The sequence below is a fragment of the Myotis daubentonii genome, chromosome 3 (genome assembly GCF_963259705.1).
Source record: "Myotis daubentonii chromosome 3, mMyoDau2.1, whole genome shotgun sequence".
NCBI classification, from domain to species: domain Eukaryota; kingdom Metazoa; phylum Chordata; class Mammalia; order Chiroptera; family Vespertilionidae; genus Myotis; species Myotis daubentonii.
In genome coordinates this window covers 19882154-19901372 of record NC_081842.1, presented here as the reverse complement: position 1 = coordinate 19901372, position 19219 = coordinate 19882154, and the positions used below count along the sequence as shown (strand labels likewise).

Sequence of the window (19219 nt, the reverse complement as noted above, 5' to 3'; positions counted from 1 at the left end):
GGGGGCATTCGGAGGCAGCTGATTGATGCTACTCTCTCACATTGATATTTCTCTCTCTCGCTTGCTCTCTCTCTCAAATCAATAAAAATATATTTTTTAAAAAAACTGGAAAGACTGGTACCAAAAGCACCAATGGGTGGACCACAAGCAACAGAAAAAGCTTCTGAAAGAGGATTTCCCAGCACCACCACCCCCACACCACAGGCACACTGTCCCTCAGGCCCAGCAGATCCTCCGAATGTGTATTTTAAGTACCCATGTCAATAACAAGGTTGCCAGGATCTTTTCTGGTGCCAGAATCTGGCCTCTGCAGCTGTGCCACTATCATGAAACATTTGGAGAGCTCAGTGATCTGCCCACGTGTTGATCTGTTTAGCATGGATGTTCAACCTTGTAGCTCGAAAGAGAAGTGCCCCTTGCATACAGTGACGGAGCCAGCAGACATACGTGAACACGCTATCGTGACTGCTTGGCTCCTCCCCGAAGTGACAGAAGAACAATGTTCGGATTCACAAGGAATATTCACACCAGGGCAGCGCCAGTTTTTGTCCATCCTAAAGACTGTCCAACTTGTAGGTCCTCTATTTACGAAAAAAATTAGGCACAAAGCAACTACTTAAAAGGTACCCTTGTAAGTAAGAAGGCTTAAAGCTTAAGCTTTATTAGTTGTACAGTAAATCCAACGTGGACCCAACCACATAAAATTGCCGATATTCAGTCCATAAACAGCAGCTTCATATGGTTCGCTTTAGTGCACTTCTGGTGCGTGGCTGCAGCGCAGGCTGTGCAGTTTGCTAAGAAGCACATAAAAGCTCAATGCTGGCATACCGAGTTCCTGCACTCATTAAACATGATACTGAAAACTCTTCCAGCAGCGCTTACGAAATGCTAAATATGGAAAAACCCATAGAAATCATTATGGGCCTTATAAACGCATTTCAAAAATAATGTTTATGTGAACAAAATCATAATATATGAACAAATATAAGAACATGAAAATGTAAACAAAATCACTTTTGTATTTGCTTGGCATGATTGTTAGTTACTCTTTTCTTTCCCAACTAAGTGCTGTTCTATCATTGGCATAATTGACAATGAAAAGAGTGAGGAGAATGAGGGAAGAGAAGGAATGAAGAGACCTTAGATAACACAGTCTGCTGTGACAATTAATTACACACTTAGCATCCGTCTATATGTCAACAACCTGAAACATATCTTTATAATTTATTTCAAAGAATAAAGATAAAAGCCAATTGAGTGAATGAGAGATTTCATGTCCACAAATGCCTTCCTTTTGAGATAACACGGGTGTCTGTTAGTAAGTAATGTCTTGGCATGACCAAAGGCAAATAAAAGGGAACTTACTTTTTGCTTGCCTCACAGACATCTGTAATATTGGAGAAAAGATGGTGACTCTCTGTTTTGGTCATTGTATCACTCAGTTCTTTAGAATTTTTAAACATTCGTATCAAGATCTCCAAGCTGAGTAAATATGAATGTTCAGAGGATATAACTTCAAAGATAGCCTGGTAAGGAGGAAAAAGAAATATATTATTAATTCTAGTAACTGAAGAACTAAATATAACTCCCATAATTCTGCTGATGGTATAAGGGTGAATATAATATCTTGAAAAGTACAAAAAGATAAGCATGAAGAAAACTGTATTCCGCCTGGCCAGTGTGGCTAGTGGTTGAGTATCGACCCAATGACCAGGAGGTCACCGGTTTGATTCCCCATCAGGGCACATGTCCGCATTGGGGGCTCATCCCCAGTTTCTCTCTCATTGATGTTTCTCTCTCTCTCTCTCTAAAAACATACACACAATAAAAGCATATTTACAAAAAAATAAAATAAAGAAAACTGTATCACCAAACTACTGTCTTTATATAAGGCTCTTATACCCAAATCTTGAGAGAGAGTGAGTCACTGCCCATAGTGTAAATATGAAACAATGAAATCATCACTTGGAAAACTTGAGATTGCATCCTGAGGTTGTACTTTGCCATGGGGTAGGATCTATATTAGGAAGCTAGGGCATGTGATAAAATCTCAGTGTGACACTAATTAATCTTTGGGGTCATCTCCCATAGCCCTGCTTTCAAAGCATGTTGCTCTGGGACAATAAGGATTTACAGACATCACTTAGGATTCAGAGGAAAATTTTCACACGTATAGTCCTTTGCTCTGTCTCTGTGGGCCCTTTCTCTACCTATGTTTTCATCTGAATCATCTGCAGTCAATAACAGCAAACATTCTGGGTGTGCTAAGAGAGCATGACTTTTCCTACCCTCAAAGGGCTCTTAACCGCTTCAGGAATTCTTTCATGTCAACTCATACACACTGAAAGCAATTCCTGTCTGTTCAACAAGCCACCACCTCTGCTCTTGTCAGTGTCTCAAGAAGGAGCGAAGGACCCTCTGCAGAAACTCTTGGTGTCAGGCACCCAGTGGTTTTCCTGATAAGCATTTTCATTCATGATGAAATGCCAACCCTCATAGGCGGATGGACATCAATGCCCTAGGTAAGGAATTCATCTAGCCCTTAACAAAGCCAACTTCAGGTCCTCCCAGAATGGCAACACAGGGGAAATTCCTCCTCAGGGAGCGATGGTGGACACCCTGAGAGTCACGTCCTTCCTGGAGACCTCCCTAGTAACACTGCCATCATCACCCTGCCCTCCAGGGCTCCTCCCTGCAAACCCCTGCTCAGAAGATGCTTCCCAGGACTCCCTGCGCTGCTGCTAAGGCTGGTGGGAGCAGGGCAGGCTAGGCAGGTAGAGGCCCGGCTACTGGTGGGTGGGCCATGTTTGCAAGTCACATTAGTGGTGCCAATCTCAATATGCATCTCTCTTTTCAGCATCCATAAGCTTTTAGGGAAGCCTTACTTCAAAGTGCTGCTCTAGCCTTGGTTGTGCTCAGGGATTTAAGTGAAAGAACATTCTAAAGAGTAAAGAGTAAGCCCATTAGGCGTCTCACTGAACCTGTTTCTTAGGTAATTCTGTGACACAGTTATCAGTCCATCAATATGATTATCTCCAGGAAGTGCAATGCCAACTAAAGAAAATTGTCACTTCCTAGCCAAAACTAAGGGATTTCAGGTTGTTGATGGATATGGCACATTGGAATGACTTATAATATTTTAAAAATTAAGGACTTTTATAATAAAATCCAAAACATGAAGATTTGAATAAAAAGATTTAATAAACTATACAGAATAGATCATAGGAAAAGATGAATAAGTGGTACTTGCATGTAATAGGGTTAATGTAATTGTGATAACACCTGCAACAGAGCCATTAACTACTAATGGCAAATCAGGTTACCCCTGCTAAAAATAGCTACATGGAATAGAAAGAAACCATAAAGGTAGAGTTGCTGCTGTCACAACTTATTTTATATCGCAAATCGGAATAAATATTTTCAAAATATAAGGAAAACAGAATAGCTTCAAATAGAAAAGGATTAAAAGAACAGAAATGTTCAAATGGAATTAGGACTCTGGAGAAGCTCTTGAATTTGTCCACAGGGAAAGAGACATTGTTTATACCACAATGCTAATAATAAAGGAAAAAATATGTCACCTATCGTCCATCATTTGGAAAACAGATTTTAAAAAGGTGGTACTGACCGGCTGGTGTAACTCAGTGGTTGAGCACCGACCTATGAACCAGGAGGTCATGGTTTGATTCCAGTCAGCACACATAAGTTTGGTTGCCCAGTGCAGGGCATTCAGGAGGCAGCTGATGAATGATTCTCTCTCACCACTGATGTTTCTACATCTCTCTCCAACTCCCCGCCTCTCTGAAATAAATAAAAATATTTTTTTAATAAAGGCAGTCTGCCCTAGCCGGTTTGGCTCAGTGGATAGAGTATTGGCCCTCGGACTGAAGGGTCCTGGTTTCGGTTCCAGTAAAGGGCACGTACCTTGGTTGCAGGTTCCCTGGACCTGGCCGGGGGACATGCAGGAGGCAACCAATCGATGTGTCTCTCTCACATGGATGTTTCTGTCTCTCCCTCTTCCTTCCACTCTCTCTAAAAAAAAACAATGGAAAAATATCCTCAGGTGAGGATTAACAAAAAAAGAGAAAAAGGTGGTCTGAATGAGTGATCTAGATTAATACGCATTAACATGGATAAATCTCAAAAACAATGTTGAATGTAAAAAGTAACCAAAAGTATATTCAGAATCATATCATTTATCTATGTTTTAACACACACACACACACACACACACACCAGTACATGTATATAAATCTATAGAATACATTTAAAAATACCGATTGGACAGTTATACATTAATTCATAATTATAGGTGCCTCTGGGGTTGAGAATAAAGGGTAGAAGACTGAGAATAAGAATATAGGACGTCTACTTTATTGAAAGTTTTATTTTCTTTACTTTTAAAAAAATGAAGAAAAAACTTATAAATATAATTTAATTCTCAGTGATGGTTATATCAATGTCATAACTTTAAAAAATGGCAATACAATGTGCCCTTATATTGTTGTCTTACTCCATGCCAATGAAATAAGGATACAACATGACGTTTGTAAGATTAATTCATATGCATGTATATGCATAAAGATAGAAATCCTTAGTAATATGCCTAAGACAGGTGGAAAATGCTTTGAGACCCTCACAGTATTATCACAACAAGCAATTTTCTTAAACTGCAGTTATTTAAACTTCAAGTTGTGAAACCCTATTGTTATGTTTTATTTTTATTAAGTAAAGTTTTATTTTGGTATAGTTTTAGATTTACAGAAATGTCGAAAAGGGGGCTTGGAGTTCCTGTGTTTCCTTCACCCAGCTTCCCCTAGCCAGGGTGCATCACATAACCAGGGTACGTTACATTTAGTCCACAAACAAACATACACACTTTATTCAGATTTCACCAGTTTTTTTTTACTAACGTCCTTTTTCATTCCAGTTTAAATACCTGGACTAGGTGCTCTGTTTTAACATCAGGATATTTTAAAACATTCTTTCCTGGGAGCTTATATGCAGTTGTATTTGACAATGACCACGTATGTCTTCTGAAATTTTATTCCTTCCATACCTGTATTCATTTCATGCAGTTGCTAAGGAAAGCCCTTGAGCAAGTGCACACAGTAGATGGAAGCACACGCACGCTTCAGAGCTCTAGAGCAGGGGTGGGGAACCTTTTTTCTGCCAAGGGCCATTTGAATGTTGATAACATCATTCACGAGTCATACAAAATTACCAACTTAAAAAGCAGCCCACTATAGGTGGTCAAGTGTTTAATTAAGTCACCCCTAGTGCCTTGGCAGGGCCAGACCAAATGGTCTTGCAGGCCTTATACGGCTCACGGGCCAGACGTTCCCCACCCCTGCTCTAAAGCAGCTGCCGGTAGAAAACATACCTCTTGTCTCTTTCTTTCCTCCTGGCTAACTGTCTGAGACAATCCATTTCTTTTCACCTGGTGGGGGGAAAAAAGAGTTTTGAGTTCATTCACTTTAATAATTGTTTTATGTAAGGCATAACTTTATGCCTTCCAAAAATGAATTAAGAGAAATGTATGCAAAATGTTGAATTCAGTACATGTGAATTTCTGGAGTCTCATACCTCCTCAAATTGCAGGGGGTGAGGGGGTGGGTGGAGGTGGAAGAAGGTATGGAGGATAAATGGTGATGGAAAACAACAAAATTAAATGAAATTAAAAAACATATTTTTAAAATATGTTTTTATTAATTTTTAGAGAGAAAGGAAGGGAGAGGGATAGAGAGATAGAAACACTGATGAGAAAGGAACATTCACTGGTCAGTTGTCTCCTACTGGGGCTGGGTATCAAGCCTGCAACCTGGGCATGTGCCCTGATCAGGAATTGAACTGGAGAATTCTTGGATCCTGAGCCACACCTGCTGAGCTAGACCTATTTTTAAGTTCACGTCTCATATTTTCATCCTAAATTAAAGAATTTTAAAGATGTATTTTCCTGCTAATTGTCAATCTAGACACTTTCAATGCCACTATGGTCTTTTAAATGTATTCAATGGAATATAAAAGCCCTAACGATCTGATAGCCACCATCATCCATGTAAAAGTAAATAAGCTTCCCTTGGAGATTGTACAATCATCTTCTTTCTCCCTGAAATCACACTTCTATATCAATTTCCCCCCAGAATTTCCTAATGGAACATAGTAATTCTATGTGATTGGGTATCTTATTAGTCACGCTAGTACACGTGAAAGCAAAAATGTAACTTTAAACATAATTTTCTAAAATTCCCTGTAACCATTTAGCTTTGAGTATAAAAGAGATTGTTGTGGATTATATAACCACCACAAATATTAATAGCATATGATCAAAACAACATAATTACTTCCAATTTTAATGCACTAAGCCTGAAGAGTAACATGTTACTGAGGATGCAACTCTTAGAAAGATGGAGGGGCTTATGGTGGCTTAATGAAAGGAGGCTTCACTGAAAATGTTTCACACGGACCCCCTTTTATTTTACGCCCCCGGGGTCTGCCACCTTGGGGCCACGCACGGTTGTAAGAGTTGAGATGGGCAAGAGGGATGCCTTGCTTTGGTAAAACGGCAAAAGGGCAAATGTGAAAGGAGAGGCTAGAAAAAAGACCTGGGTAACCCTTCACTGCAGATGCAGCCTCCGTTTTAGAAAGGAGAAGAAGCAGAAGTTGAGGATCTGGAAACCGGTAGCTTTCGAATGATTCCTGTCCACCTCGCACAGTGTCCATGAACTCCAGGGGTGTGATGCATATCCTAGTGTGAAGACGGCTGTGCACACAGTTCTCTACATTGTGTTGTCATGGAAACCAAGACAACCACATGTTACTGTCTTTCATTTAATGTTTGGAAAAAGCTGGAAAGCAGTATGAAAATAGAGTCCCAAATCAATATTAAAATGAGCAACCATTTACTGAACATTTACCGTATGCCAGGAAATGTGCTAAACATTTTACACCTGTTTTCCCACCGAACCCGCATAAAAACTCTAGGAAGTTGATACTATTCTTATCCCCATTTCACAGATGAGGATAACAACTGAGGCTGGGGACCCAAGATCACAAGCTAAGTAGGGAGCAAAGCCAGAATCTGCATTCATGCCTGTCCAACTCCCGGGCTCATGCTCTTAATCATGATATCATGGGGGTTAGGGACTCCCTTCCCCCACCCTCTTTTTCTAGGGTTGGGCAAGACCCCTTCTAATGCCAGGTGTCTGTACCAAGTCTCCATATGTTTTACTGCATCCACCATCCTGACCCTGGGTCAGCGTATCAGCAAGAATTCATGCCTAAAAAGGCCCCGTCAGACACTTTAATAAGGGAGGAGATGGCCAGAATGAAACTGTTCAGAGCCTCTCCCATTTGGTTAACCCTGAACAAGAATTTCACAGGATTTCCTGCCTGACACGAAGTCCTGGCAGAAGAATATCCAGGCTCCATGCCCACAATCTCTGCAGGTGAGGTCATCAGCAAGAATTTCCAGGCCACTCACATCTTCATCCAAAAGGACTGATGAGTTCACAGACCCGGAAATCTTAAGGGGAAGAGAATGAAACGTGTGGGCTTAGAGACCTAGACAGAGGACACCTAGTTTAACTGAGGGATTAAGAGTACTTCATCTGATCATAAAAATAAAAACAAATTCCCCAGCTAAAGTACTAGTCGTTGCTTTTTGAGGGGGAAGAGAAGGTAGTTTTAAATGGTGAAATATTCCTTTAACCTAAAAGTCATCAGTTACAAACCAGCAACCTGTACAAGACTACTGTAACAGAGAGAAAAACAAGGTTCCAGGAAGCAATATTAGGTCATAAGAAAACTGAGGTGTGATCCATGTGAGGAGCCCGAAAGTTTGCTCTGGGGAATTATGACAAACCAGTTCCTCCGGGCAGGCAGCCACGCCACTGCTCCGGGGCTGTCCTGCCTCAGCCCCTTCGTACGCGCACAGGCAGGCGGGACAGCTTCTTCCTCCAGAGCAAGAAGGAGCACTTTGGCCACCTGAGCCCTCCTTCCACATGGAACCCTGCGTTAAGTAATACCTGAGAACAGGTGCCTGCAGGCGGAGGTTGAGAGCAGGCAAGGTGATTTCAGAGACTGAGGAGGTTGGAGAAATGAAACCAGAGAAAGAGGGGGAGAGAGGGATATAGAAAGAGGGCCCCACAAGGGCTGGCAGAAGGAAGAGAAGAGAAAATTAGAGGAGAATGAAAAATAGGGGCAAATATCAAGCAGGAAAAAAGAAGAAAGAATGCGTGGCAAGTTTTTAATAGTAAATACCTCTGGACATTATCTAACTCAAAAACAGTGACCATGTTGGTGAACTTAGGTAAAATCACTGGTAGGCCCAGACTTTCTTTTTTTTGGGGGGGGGGGGGCGGGGGGGTGCTTAGAAAAATAAATCTGGTAAAAGATATATTTATATCTATAGTTTAAAGTTTAATCTAAAATATTATGTTTATCACATTTCTTCTACTGTTCCCCTTGTTTCCACATGCAGAAAAGAAAAAATATATATACAAGCTTCTAAAACTGCTACTTTGCTATCTAAAATGAAAAATTTAAATTGTACAGGCTCCTTTTTTATTTAAAAAATACTGTTTCATGTTGGTAGCTCTGGCTGAGTACATATGGAACACTTAGTCAAAGCAACACTTCCTTTAAAGGTCTCTTCTGACCTCCCTGGGACTTACTTATTCCTCACTATCTTGGCCTGGTTTGAATTTTTTATTCAACTATGTAATCAATAAGGAGAATTGTGAAAATAGTTTAATGAAACAGTAACAATTGTATTCAATTTGGGGTTCTTGAGTTTGTGTCATCTACGCAATTCACAAGACTCTTCCATTCTTGCCATGGCAGGTTCTAGACCAGTGATGGCGAACCTTTTGAGCTCGGCGTGCCAGCATTTTGAAAAACCCTAACTTAACTCTGGTGCCGTGTCACATATAGAAATTTTTTGATATTTGCAACCATAGTAAAACAAAGATTTATATTTTTGATATTTATTTTATATATTTAAATGCCATTTAACAAAGAAAAATCAACCAAAAAAATGAGTTCGCATGTCACCTCTGACACGTGTGTCATAGGTTCGCCATCACTGTTCTAGACTCTAAGGAGAAAGTATGAATGCAGGTCAGTATCTTCAACACTTTAAGTGGAATACAAATAATGCAACAGAATTATAGCCCAAAACCACAATTCTGACCTAAGTTAACAAATATGAATATGGTATGGGGCTTAACCAGATAACAAACTCAGAGAACTCAGTAATGTTGTAATAGTTTTAAATTCGTAGATTTTTACTGCTGTAATTGGTATTGAAATTCTCCACCCATGATCTTTGTAACAGATACATATTCCATGTCCAAATGAGAAGGAAATGAACAGTGAGCTGAAACTAATAAAAAACAGTACAAGATACTTCATGCATGTCTAGTTAGACCCAAAATACTGAAACTTAGAAAAGAGCAAACTCCCTAAAGTATAGACCCCCAAGTTAATTATTCAATGCTCCATTTAGAACTCATGCCAGTATTCTTGACAATTTGCAAGTCTGACACACACAGATGACTCTCCTAGGAAGGAACAGGGAGGCTTTAAGCAGAGATTCCATCCTGCCCTCAACCAGTTATAGGCGACTTCACAGAACGGTGGCAGGAAATCCATAACCTTTGTGCAATATCCCTTGGCCTTTCACTCCACTCACTGGAACAGGTTACGAGCCAAGTTCTCTACGGCCCAAAGAGAGCCCCAAAGTTGCCATTTGTACATACTGAGCCTGTGTCCAGTACAGAGAGGATTCTGTGCAGGAGCCAAGATTAGCAACCCCAGTCTCTCGGTCAACCAGATCACCATTTATATGGGGTAAATAGGGATATGTTCTCGGGCCCCCCAAGACTTGATACTGTTTGTAGGTAAGATGAGTGCACATTCCTCCTATTTCCCCCCACCAGCTAGGGAAACCAGATGGAAGGGTCACAAAAGACTGACGGACCAAAAAGGCTCAGAGATGGACAGTGAACAATTAAACCAGAAATTTATGATCCAAGGTCAGTCGGGCTCCATAAAACACGAATGTAGGTTGAATACCCATCTGAGTTGAAACCTTTATACTTGGCCAGAGTTGCCCCACTTGCTGAAAATCAGCTGGTTATTCCTGCCTCTTGGTGATTCCCTATTCACCAGCTTCTGTTCTTAAAAGCTCATGTGGGAAGGGAATGAATTGCAAAGTAGAATTAAACCACAGGACACAATCTCTCTCAGGTCTTTTCTACAAAATGAACACAACCCAAATAGCCCCTGAATTACAAATGAGCTACAGTTCTTTCATGGTAAATAGCATGGGAACAGCATCTCTTTGAGAGTATGTCTGAAGTTCCTAAACCGAAAAAATCTGCCAGGGTCCAGAGATCATGTCCATAGCCAGCCCCCTTAAGGCTCTCTCCAGCCCCACGTTATCCACGGAGAAAGGTCCTGACCTATCACTCTACCTAAGCTAAGAGCTGCTACACAACATTCATCTCAAAGGGCCACAGACCTAAATAACCAAAAATCAGATAAATGAGGTCAGAGGGCATCATAATTTCAGGGAGGTAGAGAGAAGGCAATGACCCATTTAATAAAATCATATGCTTAGTTTGAAAATATATCAAGTAACATGCCAGGGACCTCCTAACTCATTTGTTCAAAAAAAGGATCTGCTCTCTGATCTACTATTGTTGACCTTAATTCTACAGTCCTCACCCAAATTCTATAGTCCTCACCCAAATTCTATAGTCCTCACCCAAATTCTATAGACCTCACCAAAATTCTTGGTTCTCAACAAACAGCAAGCCTCTCAGTTCTCTCCACACTGCCTCCAGAGAACCTCAGGTCTACTAAAATGACAGCAAACTCAATAAGGCAGGCCAGGGCTTGAGGCATTTGTCCTCTGTGGCCTGAGTCACCCTTTATAGACAAAGCCAAGATTCTTGAATGAACTCAAATTATTTCAATGCAGATATGAGGCGGAGAGTACAAACCACAAACAGACAGGTAATTAAATGTACAAAAATAAACTGCTGCGCTCTGTACGATTTAGGAGATAAGTGTGCATCACTTCATTGCAGCCAGCCTGGTTAACCAGCTACCCATATCAAGCCAAATCCTGATTCAGAGCTCTAGTTGCTCCTTTTTTCATTTCTCAAACAACCTTTATATCAAATGCTTGCCATGCACCAGAATCTTGTAACTTCTGCCACCATCATAATTAGCCAGCTAATATTAAAAACAGAAAGAGAGCAGAGAGAAGGCCAGATATTAAAGCATGGTCATCTGGGCAGCTTCACCAGGGAGCTGCAACTTCACACTCCCAAGGACACCTCTGTTCCATCACCTGCAAGTCACTGGCGGAAGGGGTGCAATAAAGAGGAAGGTGGGTGTACGCACAGTGATGTTGGGGTGGCATTGGGGAGGTGCTTTCCTGTCAGTCTAGCCTGGGAACAAAGATCATTGGCTAGGAGGGTGGACTCCAATGCCAACCCACAAATATTTGGGAATACATAAGCCCCAGACAAAGAATCCTCTCTCTCGCTTGCTCTTGCACTCCCTTGCTCTGTGACCCACACTCACCCAGGCACTAGCTTGCCATGTGGCCTTAGCAGACCCTTGGCCCATGGCCATGTGGACCCACACGCAAGGGATTGCAGCTGGGAACACAAGCTAAGCTAGCCAAATACTGGAATGGACTGTGCTTAAATATGGAGCAGAGACTCTGGACAGTGTCTTAATTCTAGCTCTGCTGAAGACAAGATTGGACTTTTTCCATGGCAGGACAGAGGGAAATGGTACCTTGAAAAGACCAGGGTTTAATTCCCCGCAAATAACTATCACTCATTCTCCTGTGCGAATCTCAGGAAATTCCTTTCCTTGTGACATCACAAGAATTCCACTTCTATTGGCAACATGTGGGGACACAGAGGGCACTCCCTGTAACACTTCTAAACCTTATGACAACCCTGCAAGGAAGATACTAGCATCAGAAAAGTTAAGCCACTGGCCCTAGTTAAGGGGCAAGGCTGGGATTCAACCCCAGGCCTGCCTGGTTGCCTTCAAAGGCTGAGCTCTTAACCCAGGCAGCACACTGCTTCTTGAACACTTCTGAACATTCTCGGAATTGGGATCTGCAGCTACTCTTCCCCCTAAACCAGTGGCTCTCAACCTTTCTAATGCCGCGACCCTTTAATACAGTTCCTCATGTTGTGGTGACCCTCCAACCATAAAATTATTTTCATTGCTACTTCATAACTGTAATTTTGCTGCTGTTATGAATCGTCATGTAAATATCTGATATGCAGGATGTATTTTCATTGCTACAAATTGAACATAATTAAAGCATAGTGATTAATCACAAAAACAATATGTAATTACATATGTGTTTTCCGATGGTCTTAGGCGACCGCTGCCCTAAACTAAGATCCTCCCACTGGCTGCCCCAGAAACCTCATCTTTCACTGGATTCCTAGCATCTGCTGCAGTGAAAGCTAAGTTGTCAGTGGGGTGGCCTGGTGATTTCACATGTTGCTTAATCCTGACATTTCTCCCAGTTAAGGAATGCTTTCCTTTGACTTGTGGCTCTTACGAGCTAGCCTCCATTCCCCTGTGGGCACTGAGACTAGACCCAGATGTATTCATTCTCTATTCTCCAGGTGAGCAAGAGATGAAGTTCTTCATCTATCAACAGTTAAGAGGAGAAAATGACACTAAAAAAAACACACATGAAAAGCTAATGACACAGAAGTAGAAAGGATGAAAGGGAAAAAGATGTTAGGGGTAAAGGGCAATTTGCAAAATTATTTAATAAAAGATGAACAGGTTTACAAAGTGGAATATTTAATAAAATACTGAGGAGCAGACCAAGACTAACAATGGAGGGGGTTGGGAATGGTGATAAAATCAAAGCAGATTTCGGTATGAACTGTTATGCTTAATTTTGTAATGAGGACAATGTATTTGTATTACTTCTTTAATTCAAAATTAATTATTTTAAAGAACTTAATCAGCTTCAAATTTTGAATTTTTAAATTGAAAAATCAGAAACTAATGACTAACAATGGGGAAGTGGTTAAAAAAATCAAACATCCACCTATCTGATGAAACACAATATAGGCCATTCAAAAGGCTGTTGTGGAAGAAAGTCTAATGATGCAGAAAATCATTCACATCATTGTTAAGGGAAAAATAATGGGTTAAAAAACAGCAGGTTTAATAACACAAAAAAAGGTATTTAGAACACAAAGGGAAAATATGGGTAACAAGACAATATTATTTTATTATTGACTAGGGGCCCAGTGCACGAAATTCGTGCACTGGGTGGGGGGGGGGGAGTGTCCCTCAGCCCAGCCTGCCCCCTCTCACATACTGGGAGCCCTCAGGCGTTGACCCCCATCACCCTCCAATCGCAGGATCGGCCCCTTGCCCAGGTCTGACGCCTCGGCCAGAGGTGTCAGGCTTGGACAGGGGACCCCCATCTCCCCCTGATCACTGGCTCTGGCCCCCGCTCAGGCCTGAGGCCTCTGGCCCAGGAATCATGCCTGGGCAGGGGACCCCCATCTCCCTCTGATCGCTTGCTCCACCCCCCGCCCAAGCCTGACGCCTCTGACCCAGGCTTCAGGCCTGGGCAAGGAGACCATCATATCCCCCCAATCCCCGGCTCAGCCCCCCCACCCAGGCCTGATGACTCGGCCAGCGGAGTTGACCCTCATCACCCTCCGATCACCAATCACCGGATCGGCCCCTTGACCAGGCCTGAGGCCTCTGGCCTAGGCGTCCGGCCCGGGCAGCGGGGACCCGCAGCTGCAGCGGCCCCGCGATCGTGGGCTCCGCTTTAGGCCCAGGCAAGGGACCCCTAGCTCCCGGGACTGCCAGCTTCGACCGTGCCCAGCTCCCATCGCTGGCTACACCCCTACTTCCTGCTATCACTGGCCAGGGGGGCAAAGGCGCCTGATTCTCTGATCATGGCTGGGGGGCAGGGCCGCCTTTGCCCTGCCCCCCAGCTCTTAGCTCCCCCCTGGGTTTCCGATCACTGTCAGTGGCAGGGGGCTTCTTCCTGCTTTCCCTTTCGCCTCCCTGCATTGTGCCTACATATGCAAATTAACCGCCATCTTGTTGGCAGTTAACTGCCAATCTTAGTTGGCAGTTAACTGCCAATCATAGTTGGCAGTTAACTGCCAATCATAGTTGGCAGTTAATTTGCATATAGCCCTGATTAGCCAATGAAAAGGGTATCATCGTACGCCAATTACCATTTTTCTCTTTTATTAGATAGGATAGTTTTGCTCAAAAGAAAAGAAAAAATTCAACTTTACCTTTATAAAAAATGGTCTGAATCTTATATACAAAACGTCAACTAATTTTTATTTTGTTATCGCTTTCTATTGATACTTTTTGATTTTTCTATAATGAACATGCCTTGGTTTTAAAGCATAATTTTCATTTTTTAAAAATTTTTATGGAATATTCTCATATTTATTTTTTTTATAGATTTATAGAGAAAGAGGAAGCAAGAGAAACATCAATTTGTTGTTCCACTTATTTATGCATTCATTGGTTGATTCTGGTATGTACCCTGATCAGGGCTCAAACCCACAACCTTGGCAGATCAGAATGACACTCTAACCAACTGAGTGACCCGGCCAAGGCCTAAATCTTCATTTTAAATAAAAACTAAAATAGGTTTCAAAGTCCTCTCTCAAAAAAAGAAATAAAACAAGTAGGGCAGAAAAACGAAATTGTGAAGGCTGCCAGCAGTACCTGCATGTCTTTGTTGTTGCCCATAAGGAGAGCTAGAGAAATGACAGGTGTCCACCAGCAGAAAAAAGAAACAGAGTAAGGCCAAGGGAGGGAATAAGAAAGAAAGATCTCAGTCAAGTCCAAACCATGCAGCGGCTTATGAGGCAGTGTTGAAAATGAGTGATGACAGGCAGGTGTGCAAGTGTGAGAGCGAGGGGCGGCGGCCTGGGCTGGAGTCGGCGTCACTGGGAATGACGCCACGGACGCATAGTGAAGGCGTGAGTCAAGAAGGGGCTGGCAAAGGCAGGTCTGACGGGCTCCTCTCGCCCAGGAGAACACCCGCTGGTAAGGGTGATGCCAACAGGGTAAATGCTGTTTTGTTTTTGTTTGTTATTTTTGCAAAGTGGCAGATGGACAGGATGAACAATTCCAAAACAGTAAGCTACTTAGACCAACACTGACCCTGAAGTTAATTTCTTAGATTTGCAATAAAAATCTAACCTGGGAAAAAACTATTCTAGCGAAATGAGCAATAAAGTGAGCTGATGTTTTACATAGGATTTACAAAGCATGCAATGGTTTCACCAGACGGGAATTACTGTATGGAGGAGATCTGAGAAGTAGAAACAGAATTAGCATTCTGTTTACCTATATATCAGATGTCATTCAAGCCACATGTTATACTTCCACTGCTTTTATTTCTCACCCTTCTGTCCAACCAGCCCATCTAGTTTTGGTCACACTTTCTGGAGCAGTGGTTCTCAACCTCCCTAATGCCGCGACCCTTTAATACAGTTCATGTTGTGGTGACCCCCAATTTCATTGTTACAAATTGAACATAATTAAAGCATAGTGATTAATCACAAAAACAATATGTAATTATATATGTGTTTTCCGATAGTCTTAGGCGACCCCTGTGAAAGGGTCGTTCGACCCCCAAAGGGGTTGCGACCCACAGGTTGAGAACTGCTGTTCTAGAGCGAAGTATCCTGTCCTTAACTGTTATCTTTTTTTGTATATATATATATATATATATATATATATATATATATATATATATAATTGATTTTTTACAGAGAAGAAGGGAGAGGGATAGAGAGTTAGAAACATTGATGAGAGAGAAACATCGATCAGCTGCCTCCTGCACGCCCCCCAGTGGGGATGTGCCCGCAACCAAGGTACATGCCCTTGACCGGAATCAAACCTGGGACCCTTCAGTCCGCAGGCCGATGCTCTATCCACTGAGCCAAACTGGTTCGGCATGTTTTCTGATGTCTGTGTCATTCATTTTGACATTCTGTCCTATATTATTTCAAAAACATCATTTAGACATTTCATTTCTATTGTCCTCCAAACCAGCTTCTAAAATCCTGCAGTACAGGTCTTGGTTTAGGCTTGTTTTGTTTGCCCCCTATAATTCAGTGATGCATTTTGGAGTCAGAGACCAGTGTTTTTCACATTACAAGTTCTAAGCTCTTAGTAAATGGCAAGATAAAGTCCATAAATCTCTGATCTTCATCTATATAAATGTAACAAAACAGGAAGGATAAAACAGAAAATACCATAGTGTACGGCATGCATTAAAGGTAACTTCCGCTTTGTCAAACTTTTGTTTGAGGTACACACACACACACACACACACCTGCACACATGCACACACACAAACACACATACCGGGTTACAAGGTAAAATGTATTTCGCATTATGTTAGGTCACTGATATGGACCATGGTTGCCATGTCAACTCCTCCATGTGTAAATTTATACAAGATACATCAGTCTTGTCACTTAGCGCTCTCACAGACACCTGCAAGAAAAGCTGTTCTCTGCGAAAGAAGTAGCCCAAAGTGGCCACATTTCACACCACAATGCATCATGGAGGCCAAAGCTGATTGGAATAGAGCTAGTTAGGCACCTGGCCGAATGACAAGGAAGTGACCTATCATCAGAGGGAAAGTGGCTGAGCCAATATGATCCAATATGGCTCTCCAGAAACTAAATTGGCTCATTGTATATGGAAGCTGAAAGGACAGCGTGAGGTGGAGTAGGAGTGGGCTCAAGTCTAAGTTAGGAGGACTCAGAAACTCCAAGCCTGCAGGAGCCTTCAGGAGAAAAGACAGACATAGTAAAGAGGAAAAATAAGCCAATTCATGGGAAGAGAGCCAATAGGCAGATGGTCACTGAGTCACAACACTGGCCAATCATCACACGGAAATATGGTTCCTGCTCTCCCAGGTAATAATATCAAGACCCTTATAAATACAGTAAGCAAGTAGCCATATTTAACATCTCAGAGTCTCAGCTGCCTGGATATAAAGTACTAAGGTACGTAGCAAAACAGTACTTGCCCTCGTGGTCTTGTCACGAGGACTATATCAACTGCAGTGAAAGAATCAAATACGTTCACTGGTACACAGTGAGGCCTCTGCAAATACCTGGCCAATCATTTAACTACACTTAACAACTTCTTTAATTAATATAAGGATGCCCCAATGGCAGGTCCCAGAGCTACAGCTCTCCTGCAAGGCAGCCACTGACCTGCCTGCTCACACGGAGATCTTGAACCCAGGTGGCTAGCAGGGCTCCCCGTTGCTCAGCTGAGCGGACAACAACCCTACTCCTTTGTACATCACTACCAGAAGCGGGGTTTCCTGCCACCCAACACGGGAACTGCTCCAATTTTTGTGTTATTGCAGTTGGCGGGGTGGCAGAGTTTATCTCCTACACCAAAGGGGAAAATAATCTGCCATTTCCTTTCACTGGCAACAACACTTCCTTCTGCAGAAGCTGTCCACTGGCTCTGTAGTCCTTATCTCCTCCAGTAACAGGTACACAAATAATAAATACCTTAATCACCTGAAGACATTAGAGTACAGACTAAGCACCTAGAAAATCAACAGCTTACTAGTATATGTAGTCGGGATAAATCAACAAAATTTGAGAAACAAATTTTTAAGCATTAGTTCCATATTTAAAAATTAAACAGTCATTTTGAGGGTGGTGACTTTTCCTGTCATTATGCAAACTAACCACTGTGTGGATGTGGCCCTGAGAAACGGTACCATCATTGGACCAAGGGACAAGACGCCATGGGGGGGGGGGGGGGGGACATCTGAAGGTCAGAAAGACAAATGGAAGAATCGGATTGATTTCTACAATCCAAAGCTCAATAGTAAAGAGCCTTCCCCCACAGTTACTCAGAACCTCTCAAAGTAACTGGGTCTTCTCTCCTCTTACCTAACTACCTTGTATTTCTACAGAATGCGCCCAGCCAAGTCCCCAAAAGAAACCCCAAGTGGGGATAGAGGCTACCATTTAAAGTGATTTCATAGTATGCAAATACCTACGATGCGCAACATAGTTCTAAAATATGAAGATGCCAGTTCCCTGATGTTTCAAAGACATCTATTAAATCCTGGACGTGGCCAAACAACCATCAAGAATTTTTCTTTTGAAATAAAAATTAAAAACAGTCCACAAATGTTAACTTCCTGGCTGCTTTCAATGTTGAGTAGCTTTCTGTTATTTTCACTTATGGGATTAGGTTTTTGCATTTATTCGTTCATACATTCATTTGTAAATTCATCAAATATTTACTGCGGCTTTTATTCCAGTGGGAGTAGCTGTACAAAAAGTAAATTAACAACAAAAAGTAAATCCCATAGTATGTAGGAGGGGTAAGTGACACAGAGAGGATGGGACATGTTGGGGGAGAGGGGTGTCAGGGAGAGAGCCATGTGGCTGCCTAGAAGGAGAGCTATTGTAAACTGAGCAGACAGCCAGTGCAAAGGGCCTGAGGCAGAGTACAGCTTGTATCTGAGGGGCAACAGTGTGACTAGCAATAAGCAAGGCAAAAAAGCAGGAGATGAGTCCAGAAAGACAACCAGGAGCCAGATCACACAGCCCCCACTCCCCCGGGCCACAATAAGACTTTACCCTGAGTGGAGGAGAAATCACTTGAGGGTTCAGAACAAAGAGACAGTATCTCAGTACATTTTAACAGGGCACAAATCAACAATGTAATTATATAGGTGCTACTTGGAGAAGCGACCTTAAGGGACACAGGGAGATACAGGTGGTTGAGAAGGGAAGCAACCAGGTAGTCCACTTCTGCATTGGACAGGGAGGCAGCGCAGAGAGTAGCTCTGTTCTGAAGGTAAAGGCAGCAGGCTTTGCACCTAATTGAAAGTAGGTTATGGGAGAAAGAGGAGAGTGAGGAATGGCTCCAAGGTTTTTGACCTCTGCAACTGGAGAAATAAAGCTATTTGTTGAGAAGAAATAGAGGCCATTGGGGAAGAAGCGGGTTTGGGTGGGAGAGAAGGGCGTGATCAGAAGCACATTTTGGGGACAGGCTCACTTTGAGATGCCTATTAGATACCAGAAAAGAAGCTGGATATCCTCACCTGAAGTTCTAGAGAAAGAAACTTGGACATCATCAGAGCACATGATGTCGTTAAAGCCAC

At 42.3% G+C, this 19219-nt stretch overlaps 1 protein-coding gene across 2 annotated transcripts in view; it reads right to left on the bottom strand.

Moving 5' to 3' along the window:
* Nucleotides 1–19219, bottom strand: part of ARHGEF26 (Rho guanine nucleotide exchange factor 26) — a 112222-nt gene that overhangs the window by 77724 nt on the left and 15279 nt on the right. Inside the window, exons 4-5 of one of the 2 annotated variants that reach the window (XM_059686849.1) lie at nucleotides 5384–5440; nucleotides 1366–1526 (exon numbers count right to left, since the gene is read on the bottom strand). In XM_059686849.1, the coding sequence (XP_059542832.1) occupies nucleotides 1366–1526; nucleotides 5384–5440 (218 nt within the window). The remainder of the gene's footprint in view (nucleotides 1–1365; nucleotides 1527–5383; nucleotides 5441–19219) is intronic. The other variant, XM_059686850.1, reaches the window with a different exon arrangement.